General features: G+C 34.7%; 1 protein-coding gene across 1 annotated transcript in view; it reads right to left on the bottom strand.

The window, feature by feature from the left end:
* XPR1 (xenotropic and polytropic retrovirus receptor 1) overlaps positions 1–19,427 on the bottom strand; it is a 218,594-nt gene that overhangs the window by 182,565 nt on the left and 16,602 nt on the right. Inside the window, exon 2 of the mRNA XM_019428051.2 lies at positions 7,640–7,691. Within this exon, the coding sequence (XP_019283596.1) occupies positions 7,640–7,691 (52 nt within the window). The remainder of the gene's footprint in view (positions 1–7,639; positions 7,692–19,427) is intronic.

The following is a 19,427-nucleotide window of genomic DNA, read 5'->3' as shown; positions in this document are numbered from 1 at the left end:
AGTTATATGAACAGTATATAAATTTGTACATATATAAATTATATAAATCAAAAGTACCCTGGGGATGCCTAGGTGGTTCAATTGAATAAGTGTTTGACTCTTGACTTCAGCTCAGGTCATGATCTTACAGTTCCTGAGTTTGAGCCCCACACTGGGCTCTGCACTGACAGTGCGGAGCCTGCTCAGGATTCTCTCTCTCTTCCTCTCTCTCTCTGCCCCTCCACCGCTGGCATGCTCTCTCTCAAAATAAATAAATAAACTTAAGAAAGAAAGAAAGAAAGAAAGAAAGAAAGAAAGAAAGAAAGAAAGAAAGAAAGAAAGAATTTTTAATGTGCCCTGGAGTAGAGGGAAGTTTCCCCCAAAAAAGGTATAAATATTTACCCAAGTAGATTAATTCCATAAAGTCACTGAGATACCAAATTGGGGGGGGGGGGGGGGAGGAAGCATGAGAGAAAAAGTAAAAAATGTATCAATTTATATTTACTACTTGTTCTCTATCATTGAAAATCTGACTATGTCAGATGGGTATTGCAATTAAGAGGTCTATTTTCACATGTATACTAAATTATTTTGTCTCAAAACAATCCCGATTATGAAGGTGTCACTAATTCACTGTTGGGGAACCATGAGTTGGCAGTTTCATTTAATCTGTCCCAAATACCCAAAACCTCACTGGCAGCAGGAACTGTAAAAATACAATACAGTTTAAAGGTTTTTATCATCACTTTCCAAACATTCCTAAAATACTACTCCATTAAAGATTAATCCCAAGGATTCTGAGTATCTGTTCTCTACACTAAAAAAAATCCACAATTCTATAACTTTAATATTCTCATTCTACTGTCATGCTATGCTGCTCTACAAGTCTTTCTGCAGAAAAAAAATTTTAAATAGTAAAATGTTCTAATTATTTATGCCATTATTTAAAAACCAATAAGGGGCACCTAGATGGCTCAGTCGATTGAGCGTCTGACTTCAGCTCAGGTCATGATCTCAATGGTTTGTGACTTTGAGCCCCACATTAGGCTCTCCATTGTCAGTGCAGGGCCCACTTTGGATCCTCTGTTCCCCCCTCTCTCTCTGCCCCTTCCCTGCTCATGCTCTCTTTCTCTCTCAAAAATAAACATTAAAAAAAAAATAAAAACCAATAAAATGTATAAACTTTAACATAGAATTTCGTCACTTTTTCAGTCATATAATATTTCCAAATGTAAATATTTATCAAAATAATAGAGATTACACAGAAGAGTAGATAATAATACACAGAAGAGTAGATTAAATACAAGTTGATAAGGAATGCTTGAAAATAAGTCCCTAAGCTTTCTTAATGTATATTACTTCAGAATATGAGCATTTCCTAATTACATGACATCTATTTTAAAACTTGTTTTATTTATTTATTTTGAGAGAGAGAGAGAGAGACAGAGAGAGAGAGAGAGCAGGGGAGGGGCAGAGAGGGAGGGAGAGAGAGAATCTCAAGCAGGCTCCACACTGTCAGCACAGAGCTCGACAGGGGGCTCAAATTCATGAACTGCTAGATCATGACCTGAACTGAAACCAAGAGTCAGATGCTTAACCAAATGAGCCACCCAGGTGCCCCAATAAGAAATCGATTTTAAATAAAAAGAGACCCTTTATTTTCCAAAAATCAATGTATATATCATCCATGAAATTCACTCTCAAAAGATGAATGAAGCAAAATACCATAAATCTGCATATCTACTTATTTGAGTAAAAAAAATAACTTTAAGTGAACATGTCTTGATTTCTTAATGCATTGAAATTATTTTGGGGGGGAAAACTGAGATCTTTTTCCCTAAGGTCAGGAAGAAGGCAGGGATGTCCACTCTCACCACTATTATTCAACATAGTGTTAGAAGTCTTAGCCTCAGCAATCAGACAACACAAAGAAATAAAAGGCATCCAAATCAGCCATGAGGAGGTCAAACTTTAATTCTTCGCAGATGACATGATACTCTACATGGAAAACTCAAAAGATTCCAACAAAAAACTGCTAGGACTGATCCATGAATTCAGCAAAGTTGCAGGCTATAAAATCAACACACAGAAATCAGTTGCATTCCTATATACCAATAATGAAGCAACAGAAAGAGAAATCAAGGAATCAATCCCATTTACAATTGCATCAAAAGCCATAAAATACCTAGGAATAAATCTAACCAAAGAGGTGAAAAATCTATAAACTGAAAACTATAGAAAGCTTATGAAAGAAATTGAAGAAAACACAAAAAAAATGGGAAAATATTCCATGTTCTTGCACAGGAAGAACAAATATTTTTATGAAAATGTCAATACTACCCAAAGCAATCTACATATTCAGTGCAATCGGTATCAAAATTACACCAGCATTCTTAACAGAGCTAGAACAAACAATCTTAAAATTTGTATGGAACCAGGAAAGACCCCGAATAGCCAAAGCAATCTTGAAAAAGAAAACCAAAGCACGAGGCATCAAAATCCCGGACTTCCAAGTTGTATTACAAAGCTGTAATCATCAAGACGGTATGGTACTGGCACAAAAACAGACACTCAAATCAGTGGGACAGAATAGAGAACCCAGAAATGGATCCACAAATGTATGGCCAACTAATCTTTGACAAAGCAGGAAACAATATCCAATGGAACAGTCTCTTCAGCAAGTGGTGCTGGGAAAACTGGACAGCGACATGCAGAAGAATGAACCTGGACCACTTTCTTACACCATACAGAAAAATAAACTCAAAATGGATAAAAGACCTAAATGTAAGACAGGAAGCCATCAAAATCCTCGAGGAGAAAGCAGGCAAAAACCTCTCTGACCTTGGCTGCAGCAAGGGAAACAAAAGCAAAAATGAACATTGGGACCTCATCAAAATAAAAAACTTCTGCACAGCGAAGGAAACAATCAGCAAAACTAAATGACAATGGACAGAAAGGGAGAAGATATTTTCAAATAAAATATCAGTTAAAGGGTTAGTATCGAAAGTCTATAAAGAACTTATCAAACTCAACACCCAAAAAACAAATAATCCAGTGAAGAAATGGGCAAAAGACATGAATAGACACTTCTCCAAAGAAGACATCCAGATGGCCAACTGACACATGAAAAATGCTCCACATCACTCATCATCAGGGAAATACAAATCAAAACCACAATGAGATACCACCTCACACTTGTCAGAATGGCTAACATTAACAACTCAGACAACAACAGATATTGGCAAGGATGCGGAGAAAGAGGATCTCTTTTGCACTGCTGGTGGGAATGCAAACTGTTGCAGCCACTCTGGAAAACAGTATGGAGGTTCCTCAAAAAATTAAAAATATAACTACCCTATGACCCAGCAATTGCACTGCTAGGTATTTATCCAAGGGATACAGGTATGCTATTTTGAAGGGGCACATGCACCCCAATGTTTATAGTAGCACTATCAACAACAGCCAAAGTATCGAAAGAGCCCAAGTGTCCATCAATAGATGATGAATGGATAAAGAAGATGTAGCATACACACACACACACACACACACACACACACACACACACACAATGGAGTATTACTTGGCAATCAAAAAGAATGAAATCTTGCCATTTGCAACTATGTGGATAGAGCTAGAGGGTATTATGCTAAGCAAAATTAGTCAGAGAAAGACAAAAATATATGAGTTCACCATATGGGGACATTAAGATACAAAACAGATGAACATAAGGGAAGGGAAGCAAAAATAATATAAAAACAGGGAAGGGGACAAAACATAAGAGACTCTTAAATATGTAGAATAAACAGAGGTTTACTGGAGGGGTTGTGGGAGGGGGGATGGGCTAAATAGGTAAGGGGCATTAAGGAATCTACTCCTGAAATCACTGTTGTACTATATACTAACTTGGATGTAAATTTTTAAAAAATTACTTAAAAATATGAAAAAAAAAGAAATTATTTTGTTTGGTTGGTTTATTTTTAAATGAGGAAAAAGCCCACTTTATTAATGAAAAGTAAAGGCACTATCTTGAAATGTCTTACAAAGTTGGAAGAAAATAATTCACTAGTTCAAAAAACTGCATCTGTGGTCAACTTCTTATTAACACTTTCATATTCTAAGCATTTCATCAAATAAACCACTTCACTCTTACAAAATCCATTCAAGTCACTGTTCTTTGACTATAATTATAAATCCATTCTACCTTAAACAAAAGTAACATGAAATGTGAGGAAGCTACTTATTTTACTATACCTCATCTAATATAACAAGTCAACAAAAATGTTTAATTTTAATAATGATGTTATGTTTTACCACTTAACATATGTAATCAGTACAGCTATTACTTAGATTCAATTCAATAAACATTTTTAAAAATATCAATGTCCTCTGGATGCTTTAAACAAAAAAATACTCCCATATTCTCATAGAATAATCAAAATATCAATGAACTTAAGAAGTCTATAAACCTACTTACTATTTAAAAGAAATTAGCATTAACAGTATTGATCAAAAATTATTTAAGATTTATGGCAGGGGTTCTCAACTTTGGTTATTATTAGAATCACTCGGGAGAGTGTAAAACCACCAATGCCTGGGCTTCACTCCCAGATCCTATTTTAATTGGTCTGAGATGGGAACCAAGTATCAGTACTCATAAAACAAGACAAACAAACAGTGGTAAACTGAATTACGCATATAGCAGATTTGAGAAGTACCAACTTATGGTATACTATGGTATTCTTCAGTTTTAAGATTAAAAAAAACAAAAAAAAACTTGCTCACTGGTACCAAAAGTTTTAAGCCTACTAAAAACTTAAGGTATAGAAAACAAAGAGAATGAAAAGAAAAAGACAATGTTCAAAAAGATAATCAAGTCCTAGCAAACATTTTTGCCTTTAAAAATGTTAAAATTTGGGGGGCACCTGGTTGGCTCAGTCAGTTGAGCATCCAACTCTAGATTTCAGCTCAGGTCATGATCCCAGAGTTGTGGGATAGAGCTCCACATCAGGCTCTAAACTGAGCATGAAGCCTGCTTAAGATTCTCTCTCTCTCCCTCTGCCCCTCTCCCCTGCTTGCATTCTCTCTCTCTCTCTCTCTCTCTCTCTCAAAAAAGAAAAAGAGAAAGAGAAAGAGAAAGACAAAGGAAAAGGAAAAGGAAAAGGAAAAGGAAAAGGAAAATAAAAGGAAAAGGAAAGGAAAAAAAAAAAAAAACAAAGAAGGTGCCTGGGTGGTTTGTCTGACCCTTGATTTTGGCTCAGGTCATAATCTCACGGTTGGTGAGATTTGAGCCTCACATGGGGCTCCATACTGACAGCGTGGGATTCTCTCTCTGCCATGCATGTGCTCTCTCTCTCTAAATAAATAAACAAACAACAAAACAAACATTCAAATTTAATACCATATAAATATAGTAAATTAATATAGTACCGGAATCAAATTAGACAAAATGATAGTAACTTTAATAACATTTTCTAACCTCAATACCACACAGAACAGCATTTCTTTAAACCACTTTTCAATATCTTCAATTCTCAAGTATCTCAAAACAGAAAAATTCATTTTAAGAAAATAAAAATTACATGGTTTCAATGTGAGTAGAAAGAATAAACCAGTATGGAATATTTCCCTTGTGAAAGTAGCACAGACATCTGCATGATCAGCCTACAATACTCCCTTTAAAACAGGATCCAAAGAAGTTAATGCCTCTGGATGATGATATTAAAAAAAGTTCTTTTAACTGTAAGTATTTGTCATTTTAGCATACTTTCATAGAATTCAGTTTTTCTCTAATAACAGCTAAAAGTGTATGAAGATTACGAGCAACATGAGCCACCATGAAGGGATAAATAAAGATCACCAGAACTTCCAATACCTGTCAAAATATGTTTGTTACAAAATGGATGGTAAAACTTAAAAAGGAAAAGAAAAGAAAAGAAAAGAAAAGAAAAGAAAAGGCGAACTAAAGATAAGTAGCATGACCTTGGGAATAAAATTAAAAGAACCAATAGTAAAGCAAATTAAACAGAATGAAGAAATCAGTTAAACTTCCATGTAATTTCATTTTTATTACATTCTTAAAATACTTTGAGATGTACTCTTTAAGACACATAAAATAGGAAATAATAACCCAATAGAGAACTAAACATTGTGATAAATCTTCAGTGTTTTCCATTAAACATTAGAAAATTAAATATATTAAATATATTATAATCCAAAATTCAGTGACATATTATAAAACTAATAATACCTAAGTGCCAATACCCTGGTAAGATTTCAAGATGTTAAAAGGAAGCACATTTTGAATTCAGAATGGCTAGAGATGAAAGATGTGAATTTCTAAGTCATTAAAGAAATGAGATTTTTAATTATAGATCTATAGTTTTATTAAACAACTTCAGCATCTGTCACATGTTGTAAAAATGAGCCTCCAAAAGTTTGTCACTTGAATGACTTCATAGAATTTCAGTTTGGTATCTCATAAAACATATTAATCTGTACACACTCTAGATTATTCTTGGCATATACTTTTTTATTCAAATATTTATTTACTTATGTTTTTATATATATAATTTATTGTCAAATTGGTTTCCATACAACACCAAGTGCTCATCCAACAGGTGCCCTCCTCAATGCCCATCACCCACTTTCCCCTCTCCCCCACCCTCCCATCAACCCTCAGTTTGTTCTCAGTATTTAAGAGTCTCTTATGGTTTGCCTCCTTCCCTGTCTGTAACTTTTTTCCCCCTTCCCCTCCCCATGGTCTTCTGTTAAGTTTCTGAGGATCCACGTATGAGTGAAAACATATGGTATCTGTCTTTCTCTGACTGACTTATTTCACTTAGCATAACACTCTCCAGTTCCATCCATGCTGCTACAAATGGACAGATCTCATTCTTTCTCATTGCTTGCCATATACTTTTTTACAAACATCTCTTCTGAAAAATGTGGTATAAAATCTTAAAAGATTACTCAGCCTCAGAGGGAACACTCCCTCAAGAAACTGTTGAATTAGTTCAGTTATTTAATGACACAAGAACTCTTACAACTTTAAATTACAACTCTCCAAACCTATCAAAGGTTAAACCCATAAAGAATGAGCTGGTGAGCAGAAGCTGAAGTAACAGAAAAGATCAATAAAGATAATTGGAGAGAGATAACTATTGTCCTTAGGTCAGTGGTTTTATGGCAGCTGAGCTGCACACATGCATACATATACATTCTTATATCACTTACACACACATATATGTAGTTTTTTTCTACTAATCCACATCTAAAGACATGGCATAAATAGAAAGTAAAAACTATGTTGCTCAGACTAATTACGGATTAAGGACTCATAAAGGCTGCTATAAAATACACTGGAGGGAGCAGGAATGACACAAATAAAAACTTTGACTTTAAACCAAACAGATTGTGTATCTGTGATTCACAATGCTAAGGTGATTTAAGAAGATACTAAGAGATCCATCATAGGATAAATGTAAGCTAAACAAACAAAAAGGTTTGATTGAAATATAAAGTAATCATAAAATACATTTTTAAAAAGCATAAAAGATCTATATAATAGGGCTGGATATATTAGTTTTATACTATTCAGTTTAAAATATCTTCCCTTTAAAAGGGGTTTTATGTGACTATAACAGGGATTAATGCATCTTACCCTCCACAGAAGGTGCCTGATCCTGAGCTGAATACAGCATATCCTTGAAAGCCTATTAGAAAAAAGAAAAGTTCATGAAATCACAAGTAATCTTTACACTAAAAGCATTTGAAGCTAAACAGTTACCTCTTTTTCAATATCCAGATAATGACTACATGATTCCCTAAATTGAAAATTTAATAAAATACTTCAATTAACTTTAATAAAGTTAAAACCCAAATATTATACTTTCATATTAATCCAGTATTGTCCAATCTTTAAGAAAATGGCTAATATATACATTTTAAAAATTAAAGGCCATTTGGAAAAGAATGAAAAATCTCCTGAGAGATCATAAACTCTCTTGACTTCAAGAAAATGGTGATAGAACAATGGTCCTTGAGAAATACATGGAACACTGCTTAAGAAAATATAAAACACTAGATACAATTTTTTTAAATTATAGTAACATAAATGTAACATAAAATTCAGCATCATTTTCAAGTGAACAATTCACTAGTGTCAAGTACATTCATACTGCTATGTAGACAATCTCCAGAATTCTTTTTATCTTAGACACAAATATTCTTCAGTGGAGGTTTGGAAAGTCCTCCATATCAGTTACAGGTTTATTTTTTTTTCCCCAAACCAGTGAATTAACTACCAACCATATTTAGGTAATTTGGATAGTTGCAGTTTGGTCTCCCAATCAGTGGTCTGGGCCAGGACTGAAAAGTACTTCACTATACCTATCAAAATAGTAGAATCAATCAAGTGGATAAAGCTCCAGTGCTGACGAGCCATTCATAAACAGGTGGCTTTATCCAGTTCCAAAGCTTCAAAGCTTTAAATGCAATCTAACTTTTGGTGGTCACCCAAAGTGGCCTCCAGCATTCCTCAACAATTGACATTTGGAGTCAGATAATTTGTTGGGGGCAGGGAGACAGTTCTGTGCACAAGATTTTTAGTACTATCCCTGCCATCTAGAGACCCATTAGACTCATCTAGATACCAATAGCAATGTCTCCATCAAAGCTTTGTGACAACCAAAAATGTCTCCAGACACTGCCAAATGTCCCATGGGACACAAAATCAACATGCCTTGACCCCTGCCCAGAACCACTGCCCTAGAGTCACTAAAGCATATAAAACCCCCCAAAAGAAGAAATAAACCTTGAGGGTGACCCATTCTGTATTCAAGTCTAGTAAATTGTATTCTTCCCAGGTGAATTTACCATATGCTTTATACCAGTCACCAACCTGTTAGTTCTATTACTAACCAAGCCTGACAAGATACAGTAAAAAAGATTTCCAGTGAAGCAAGGAAAATTAACAACTTTAATTCATTTTTGTTAATTTTAACCTATGTTTTATAAAAATTTTTGTAGGGAAATTATACTTACAAATTTTTAATTTTTTAATGCTTATTTTTGGAAGAGACAGAGAGACAAAGCATGAGCAGGGGAGAGGCAGAGAGAGAGGGAGACAGAATCTGAAACAGGCTCCAGGCTCTGAGCTGTCAGCACAGAGCCCGACACAGGGCTTATGAGATTATGACCTGAACCAAACTGGAACACTTAACTGACTGAGCCACCCAGGCACCCCTATACTTAAAAATTTTAACATCATACATGTTTAAATCTGTAATATTCAGTAAGATTTACTATATAAAATTTGAGTTACAATAGTAATGTAATTGTGGTATAATAAAAAATATTTGCTGTTTGTTTCAGGTTCCTGGCATAAAGCTCTGAAAACCTTTGGAATCTGTTCTTTTGTGTACTAATGAGATAGCTCATGGGGGGTGGGGGAGGAATGGGGAATGGCTCTGATATAGCTTCAGGATGGGGGCTGGTCCCCAGAAAAGCCAACAGCCTGATTAATGTGATTAGAGGGCGAAAACTTTCAGCACCACCCCCAAATCTCTGAGGAAGAGAGAATGGCTGGGGATTGAGTTCAATCACCAATGGCCAAAGATTTGTAGTCAGCCAGACAGAAGTGTGGGTATCCTGGGTACCCCACTTATAGCTGGTATCTCAAGTGAGAGTAGTTTTGTGGGACTATGCCTTTGCCCATGGGGTCTGGATATTTAGTGTCAGAATTGAACTAAGTTACTAGATACCCAGTTGGTGTCAGAAGAAAGAACTGGTCAGAAGTAGTGACAGAAAACATGTAAACAAAAACCTTTTTTACAAAATCTTCATTACTGGGCCACAACTTTTCTAAAATTGCATTTGAAGCTCAGCCTCATCTTTACTGACCACTAATTCTTAAACTTATTTGTGTACAAAAGCCCTGAGTATGACAAAGGTATGGAATTTCTTTTAAGAAAAATTTATATCAATTCATTATATTCTTTACAATTTCAGATGTCTCAGGAACCACTAACTTCTAACCTAAAAAAAGAAGTTAGTCCAGAAGATTTTATCAAACATCAGAAAGACTTTATGTCAGTGTGGATTAGGATTTTTTAATTTTTTTTTAATGCTTATTTATTTTTGAAGGAGAGACAGAGCGTGAGTGGGGGAGGGATAGACAGAGATGGAGACACAGAATCCGAAGCAGGCTCTAGGCTCTGAGCTGTCAGCACAGAGCCTGATGCAGGGCTCGAATTCACAAACTATGAGATCAAGACCTGAGCCGAAGTCAGTCGCTTAACCGACTGAGCCACCCAAGTGCCCCAGTTTGGATTAGAATTTTATATTAAAGTCTTACACAAGTGCAGAGTGGTGGTTATGTTACTGTCTTCCATCAGATATTTTAAGAGAGTAAATTAATAGATTGCTTAGAGCAAAGTAACTCTCTAACTAGAAAAATGTAAGGAACACACATCCAGCCAGAGAATACTTATGGAATTAAATCTATCATAACAGCAGGTAATACTAGAGACTCAAATATCTGAATGAAGTTTTTCTACTTCTGGAGTATAACAGGCATGTATACCAAAATTAAATGATGCTATCAGGAAGCAAATAAACCATTAACGACTAGCATAGTGGCTACTACACCATAGAAGCTCAATAAATAGTTCTTGAACTCAAAAGTATTTCTTCTTTGGAGAAAATTACTTTAAACATGAACAAAGCACACTGAAAATGCATACCAAGTAGTACCTTAGTGACGAAAATGAATTAAATTTGCAAAAGGAAAGCTTACCAAATTAAGTTTTTAAAAGACAATTAAAATTTTATAAAGAGAAAAATGATGATAGCCTTCATTTTGATTGTAAATCTGAGTCACAATTTCATTTCAATCAAAACAATTCTGGGTAAAATCAGAGACAATTATTTTTGCTTTTTACTACTTCAGTTTTCCCTTGAATAAGAGACCTTCTAAGTTTTTTATTGTAATAAGTCTCTAGAGAACTCCATAAACAGGATACCTTTGGGGCGCCTGGGTGGCTCAGTCGGTTAAGCGTCCGACTTCGGCTCAGGTCATGATCTCACGGTCTGTGAGTTCGAGCCCCGCGTCGGGCTCTGTGCTGACAGCTCGGAGCCTGGAGCCTGTTTCAGATTCTGTGTCTCCCTCTCTCTCTGCCCCTCCCCTGTTCACACTCTGTGTCTCTCTCTGTCTCAAAAATAAATAAACGTTAAAAAAAACCAGGATACCTTTCTATTCCTGTGACAGGAGAATAGCCCCAATTAGGAACTACGAGGGGGAAGAGGCTACAAAGTAATGTCTATATTAATTATAACTATAGATTGTTATCTACGATATGAGAGCATTTGCCTAGGTTAGGAGCAGAATCCAAATACACAAAACAACATATTCAAAGAGTTTCCTCGATTTATGCTGTTTTACTTTAAAGAAATCCAGTACTTTATATACAACTCCGAATTTGTACACTAAAATCAATACACATTCATGTGCATTACAAGAGATTTCTTTGATTTCCAAAGGATTCAAAACAATCTTTTATATCAGCATCTCTAAGGTAATCTGTTAAATTATTTTGTTAGGTTATAAAATATATTAAAACCAAACTCTGTTAGTGCTTATAAGAACTCATATAACAGTAAAATCTTACAAATTAAATCCAAACACAACAAAACCAATACTATTCAACCAACAACATTAATGTGACAGGAAAAAAATATGTTTGCTAAAACAAAATCTCAACTGGCAACATGAATACAATGCTGTCATTATACCTGTTCTTCTGAATTTGGAATACCCATATGACTATTAGATGTGATATAATGCTCCTACTACCTCTCTCTACTATGAGGGAGCATAATACAGTGACTAGGAGCTATGGAGTCAGACGATGCATATGAAAACCAACTCTACCACTTAAGAGGTGTGTAACCTTGGGAAAATTAACCTCTCTGTAATATCAGTGTCTTCATCTGCAAAACAGAGTAATCTCACATACCTCACAGGTCTATTATGAGAATTAAAAACTCTTAAAACACAAACCTTATATTAATTATAATTCATGATTATAAATGAAGAACACTTAGAACATAAAAGATACTGAAACAATGTTAGTTAATCCTTTGCAAACTACCGCAAAACTTACATCATACAGTGGGATGTAGCATCATTTGGCCATCTACTATTTGGACATGAATACATCATTTATGTATTAGATATGCCTCAGTCTTGTAGTAGTAGTACAGTATTCTACCTGGAGCCAACATGACCAAACAAGCATAAACACAGGCACCGCAACTCCCGGCATTTACCAGTTTATAAGATGGTCATCTAGATGATCTAGACTATACTATTATATTTTTAGAAAATCACTGTCATAAACATACTATATTTTTAATTCTCATAACCTACAGACTCCTAAGAAAATACATGGAAATCCCAGTTTGCATAGCTTTAAACAAGGTCTAATTATATTACTTAAACTTTCTGTAAGATATATATCTATTGCACAAAATAGGGTATAGTTCAAACCTAACGTGTGTTCAATAATACTGCCAATACAAATTTCTTATGTTGTTAATTTTTAATAACCCATAGATCATCATTAATCTCCTCTCCAAAGCGCAGGCAATCTCACAGGCCTTTCCACAAACTCAGATCAGAAACTAGAAAAATTTCTGCTTCCTATCAACTCACCATTAGCCTCAAATATATACTACAAATATTATCAACTCCATCAATTAAATAACCTATGTTGTTCTCATTGGCTTCAATATTCACTCAAAGTCAGCACATTGGAATTTAATTATTGATTAATAAGCAATAAAATAAACACAGGCATTTAAAGAGGAAGGGAAAGGGATTATTTGTTATAAACCTTTAAAACAGTCATATTCCCTGTTAACAGTGTTTAATAATTAGATAAAATTTACATCAGACTTTTTTAATCCAAAAATTTTTCTAAATGGAACTCCTGAATAACAAAATTTTGATATATTCTTCAAAATATGTACATCATGAGGGGCGCCCAATTGGCCCAGTCAGTTAAGCATCGGAATCTTGATCTCAACTCAGGTCTTGATCCCAGTGGTGAGTTCAAGCCCCATGTTGGACTCTGTGCTGGGCATGAAGCCTACTTTAAAAACAAACAAACACAGACATCATGAGCTGATTTATAGCACCCCAGAAATATTCTACAATGATTTCTTTTTCAGTTTCTGCTTCCTCTTTTTGCATTCCCTTTTTAGTTTTTTTCACCAGAAATACTGGGTAGTCTGTGAGTAATGTGCAAGTCAGGTACATATGACATGGTTTCTTTGTCTCATCATCTAGAAGTCAGTCATGTTTTCATGATATTAAAGTGTTAAGGACAGTTCTGTAAATCATGTTATATACCTCAAGAGGGCATCCAACATTCTCATATGTCCTATACAAAGAATCACCATCTAATGAATCTTCATTTCTATCCTCAAATAGAAATAAACTAACCTAACTCTGTTTTTGATGATAAAAATAATCTGTAAAGTCAACAAAAACTTACACAAATTCTTATAATCTAATATATTAAAGTTTAAAATTAATGTACTTTTGTACATACTTAATCCAAAATCTACAGTATATTAGGATTATGCACGACTCATAATTTTCATGGAATTTAAAAGCACCCCATCAGCAAAAGGCAGTTCACTATGCAAAAGTTGTTACATTAAATTATAATTTCAATTATTGAATGTATAAAATATATATTATAAAATAGGAAGAACTAATTTGGAATATTCACATTTATAAGTTACTGCACTAATATATTCTGATATTCACTGACATGGCTTTTACTATTTCTATGTAGATATCTCCCAAATCTGTATCTTCAGCCACATGTCTGTTAACACAAACTCAGAATGTCCAAAGTTCAATTCATTTCTTCCCAAAACATGCTCTTCTCATGTTCTATATTTCTTTTAATGTCATTGCCAGTATCCAAATCACAGAGATTCACAATCTCAGTTATCACTCATTCAACAAATACTTATTGAGTACCTGCTATGTGCCAGGCACTGCTCTAAACACTTAGAATACATCATGAGGAAAATAAAAATCCCTGTCCTAGTGGAGTTAACATTCCTATATTCTCCTTCTTTTCACCCATGAGTTTAATGATCTGGTTCATTCAATGCCACTACCACAACCTCATTTACATATCTCCTGTATCCTTTTACCTACACTATTACAGTGAACTCTGACCTGGTTTACCAACTTAGAGATTTCCATCTCTCTAAAACATCTTACAACTCCTGCTTCCTTATCAATAATCCCAAAGCACCAGTCTGATTCTCCTGCTTAAAAACTTAAAAGGATTTCCCAATGGTTATAAAATAAAGCCCATAATCCTCTGCTGGCCTCTAAGGCACCCAGGATGGTTCAAACTATCTTTCTAGGCTTATATTCCAAACTGAAGAAAATCACTTTCACTTTCACAATCTAACCCTAAAGCCAAAATGAATTACTTATTACTCATTTTAGGAACTTCAATATTTCTTCCATCTTTGCCTTTGTTTACAACTACTCTCTCTACTACAATCCCCCACCCTACCCACATCTTCTAAACCTAACTTCCAAATCTTAACCATTTTTCAAGGTCTAGATCAAATGTAACCTCTTTTATTCATTGTCCTGATTTTTCCAGCTGGAAATCATCACTCTCTCCTCTGAAATCCTGTAGTACTCTATTTGAAACCATTTATAGCACTTAATATTTCCACCTTATATTTTAATTATTTATCTGTGTCACTTGGTCCCCATATGACTATAAAGTATGGGTATTAGCCACCGTGCTTGTACTTGTATAAAAGAGGTGCACCATATTTATAGATTATTAATATCATCATTAAGGAAGTTACCATGCTTTATTCATTCAATGTTTATTGGATGTCTACTCTGTACATTATGCCATAAAGAAAATAATGATGACTCAAACAAGAAGTCACATAAATAAATTATAACACAATATATTAAATACGTTTTAAAAAATGAGCAAAGCATATTGAAAGTCTAAGGCAGTCGCAATAGGGGGCCGAAAAAATAGGTGAAATATGGGAAAGAGGAGGACACCAAGAAGCAAAAATCAAGAAGCAAAAAAGAAACATTAAACATGAACTAAGGGAATTAAAGATCTTCAAGATTTTGAGCCCAGGTAAAAAGAAGGATGATTAGCGACACTATTAACTGACCTGGAAAAACACCAAAGAAAAAACCATGAGCAAAAAAAGATAAAAGAGATTGGATGACAAACCACTTTGGTATCTACAGAAAAACTGAGATAGTTAGCAGACAGATGAAAACAGAGATCTACAGTTTATTTTTTTAATGTTTATTCATTTGTTTTGAGAGAGAGAGAGAGAGAGAGAGAGTACAAGTGGGGGGAAGGGTAGAGAAAGAGGAGACAGAGAATCCCAAATAGGCTCCACACTGTCAGCACAGAGCCTGACATAGGACTCAATCCCACAAACCCTGAGATCATGACCTGAGCCAAAATCAAGAGCCAGACACTTAACTGACTGAGCCACACAGGCACCTCAGAGATATACAATTTAAAAGACAGGTCAGAGCTAGTGGTTAAGAACTGGGAATCACCTACATAAAGGTGACAGGAAACTTCCTAAGCTTGGGGTGCCTGGCTGGCTCAGTCGGTAGAGGTAGAGTATGCTACTCTTGGTCATGAGTCTGAGCCCCACACTGGGCATGGAACCTACTTAAAATAAAAAAGAAACTGCCTAAACTGTAGGTAAATATAATTTCTCAGAAAGTGAGAAGTGGGCCAAGGACATAATCTTTTGGAATACAAAGCAGCAGACAAGACAATGAGAAAAAAATCAAGATATATATGTATATATACATATATATATATATACACATACACACACACACACACACACACACACACACACACAGTGCCACAAAAATTAAAGGAGCATTTCAGGAAGGAAGAGATATTAGTCAATGGTATTGTAATAGTGCTGTATGGTGACAGATTGTAGATACACTTGTGGTGAGCATAGCCTAATGTGTAGAGTTGTCAAGTCACTATATTGTACACCTGAAACTAATGTAACAATGAAAAAAGAAAGAAGAGATATTAAAAATTATCAAAAGTTGCTTAGAGAAGAGATATCTGCACCCCCATGTTCAGTGCAGCATTTATTCACAATATAAGGCATGGAAACAACCTAAGGGTTAACAGATGAATGGATTAAAAAAAAAAAGAAAAACAGCAAATAGAGTAGTGGTTATGACGGGGGGGGGGGGGGGGGGGAGGGTGAGAGGATATCAGTTAAAGGCACAAACTACCAGTTATAAGGTTAATAAATTCTGAGGATCTAATGTACAGCATGGTGATTATAGCTAATAATATTTTATTGGATACTTGAAAGTTGTGAAGAGAGTAGACCTTAAATGTTCTCACCACAAAAAAAGAAATGGTAATTATGTGATGGGATAGAGGTGTTAGTTAATGCTATGGAAATAATCATTTTACAATATATCAATGTATTAAATCATTATGTTGTACACCTTAAACTTACACAGTGTTATGTCGATTATGTCTCAATAAAGCTGAAAAATAACTTAAAAAGAAAACAAACATCTGAGCTAAGCAAAACAACAATCAAGGAAGGGTGCATAATACTCACAGTTTTTCTGTATCTTGAGCAGGATGGTGAATATAGATGTCTATTCTGTCTAATTGGAATGTTATCTACCCATCTACCTAATTGGAATGCTGCAACTGAATTATAAAGAAAAACAGCTAACGCTGGAATGCCTACACTCTTTCTACTTCAGAGCCTATATCTGAAACTATCCATATGTAAGATTTAAAAAAATATAACCTTAAGTTAAAGGAAAGAAAAATAAAAAGCTGCTTAGAGATCAAAAAGAAAGAGAAGACTAAGAGGAGGTTATTAGATCTGAGGATCAGGAGCTCACCTGTGACCATCAATCAATGGTTTCAGAAGAGTGATCAGGCAGAAGCTAGATTAGATTGGGTTGAGTACACATGAGAGCTGAGGAAATGATGGCCACAAATATCGATCAATAATAAAAGCAATCATAGTTACATTTAAATGCCTACTATCACATATCATTTTGAATATTTTAAACACACTACTTTAATTTTATGAAACACAGAGCTTTAACTCCTTAATGTAAACGTGATTCTCATTTTACCACTGAGATCTGAAACTCAGGTTACTAAAGTATCCCACCCAAGTTTTGTACATTCTATAATCCACGCTTGAGAAAAAGACACACAGCCCGCTATTTCAAATGAAACCTTATTTTCTAAGATTTACTTCCAATTTTGGCAACTCAATTTTCTGATATTCTTTTATTTCTAAAACTTTACTACCATTAGATTTTTATATCATGTGAGGGACCTAGCCTCTGAGATGATTCTTCCAAAGATGAATCTTCCAAAGGATTCTTTCCTCCCGGTAGTAATGTTCTTGTGCAACCCCTCCCATACAAAATACAGCTGACCTATATAAACAATAGAATATTGCATAAATGACAGAATACTGTTTCCAGGGCTAAGTCATAAAAGACTCTGTGGTTTTCATTTTACTCTCTCTTGGATTATCTACTCTGAGGGAAGCCAGAATTTAAAAAAAAAAAAAAAAAAAAAAAAAGGCAGCCCTATGGTGAGTTCTGAATGGTAAAGAACTGAGGCCTTCTGAAAAAAAGCACAAATTTGCAAATCACCAGAGTTAGCTATCCTAGAATTGGATCCCCCAGCCCCAATCCAGCCTTGAGATAACTGCAACCCCAGCTGACATCTTGACTGCAACTTCACACAATACCCTGAGCCAGAACAACCCAGTTAAGCTGCTTCCAAACTCCGGACACACAGAAACAACATGAGATAAATGTTTATTATTGTTTTAAGCTACTAAGTTTTGGGTTATACAGATAATCAATACATGAGGTAGATTCAAAAAACATTTTTATATCACAGAATGTACATGTTATTAGATCATAACCAACATCTTCTGCTCATCTTGATCAAAGTAGCTAAGATGCTTATCCCTATACATATACCAAATAATGGAAAGAAAACTTATGACAATTTCAAGCAAGTGATTTATTTAGCAATAATAAGCAAAATTGCATTCCCATATATCAAAGCCACCAACATTGTAATTTAACTCACACTGAATACCCTTGAGAAGGCATACAGCCACACTTTTAACCTGAAGCAGGTCTGACAGAATAAATCAGCATCTTCCTTGTCTAAGGATGCTATTCTGACGATAAAATAAAGCTGATAACAAATGCTCTCTTCTAACTAATTAAATCTATATGTCTCATTCTTACATTTATTGTGGTAACAGCTGTAAATTCTGAGGGCAGAGAGCAACCTCACCTCAATTTTTATAGGCCACAGCATCTAGCACAGTACAAATTTAAAATATACTGGTAAACTTCACAGACTTTGTAACACAAAACCTAAGTGTCCGAATCAGCACATCAGTTAATTTTTTTAAGTGTTAGCTATTATTTTTTTGAGCTTTTATAGCAGTTCTAGTTTCATGAACTATCAAAATGCAAAGTCCTTCCTTAGTTTTCTCAATTTTCATTATCTTTTATCTCTACACAAAATTCAAACCATTTTTATTTACTAGACACAAGAAAAGTTCTTAATGCTTTTGGCTTCCAGCTCTCTTTAACATGTAAGTTTTATACAGGTTGGTAAAACATGTTAGATTTCTGCCCAAAAATAATAGTTATCACAACATAAAATTCTCACGTTTGCTCTTAGTAACAGTTTGCCAGTTTAACTGAACAAAAACAAAAAGGAATCCAAAAGCTCTGCAATACTGCAATACTGTTTCCAATGTCTATAAAAATTATAAACATGGTTTCTTTCTTTCTTTTTTTTTAAGTAATCTCTACACCCAATGTGGGGCTTGAACTCAAAACCCCAAGATCAAGGGTAGCATGTTCTTCTAAGTGAGCCAGCTAGGTGCCCCCAAAATGGTTTCTAATCTATCGGTCTCAGACCACTTCACAGCTTCAATTTCAGTACCACAAAACCTTAATAAATTGGGTATTCTCTGGAGGCTGAATAACATTTCCCACAAAAAAAAATACTACTAATCAAAATACATTTGTACTTAATAAAATACTACCATATTTCACTGAGTCTAAGACATTATCAATTGTTAAAACACACCATTATTTTATGAATCATTAAGAAAGAAAAGCATTACCAATTATAAACTATGACATCTGTAAGATGAATCCCAATTTCAAAGGTGTTGGATAGTGAACAAGGCAGTGTACATCCTAGAATCTATGAAACACAGTAATTCATTTTGTCAAAAGGTAGTTTCTCAAGCAACGAATTCTTTTTTATTTTTAAGTTTATTTATTTATTTTG

This window comes from Panthera pardus, unplaced genomic scaffold (assembly GCF_024362965.1).
Source record: "Panthera pardus isolate Hobbes unplaced genomic scaffold, ASM2436296v1 HiC_scaffold_21, whole genome shotgun sequence".
Lineage (NCBI taxonomy): Eukaryota > Metazoa > Chordata > Mammalia > Carnivora > Felidae > Panthera > Panthera pardus.
The sequence above is the reverse complement of the archived record's forward strand: the minus strand, read 5'-3'. Positions and strand labels throughout refer to the sequence as shown.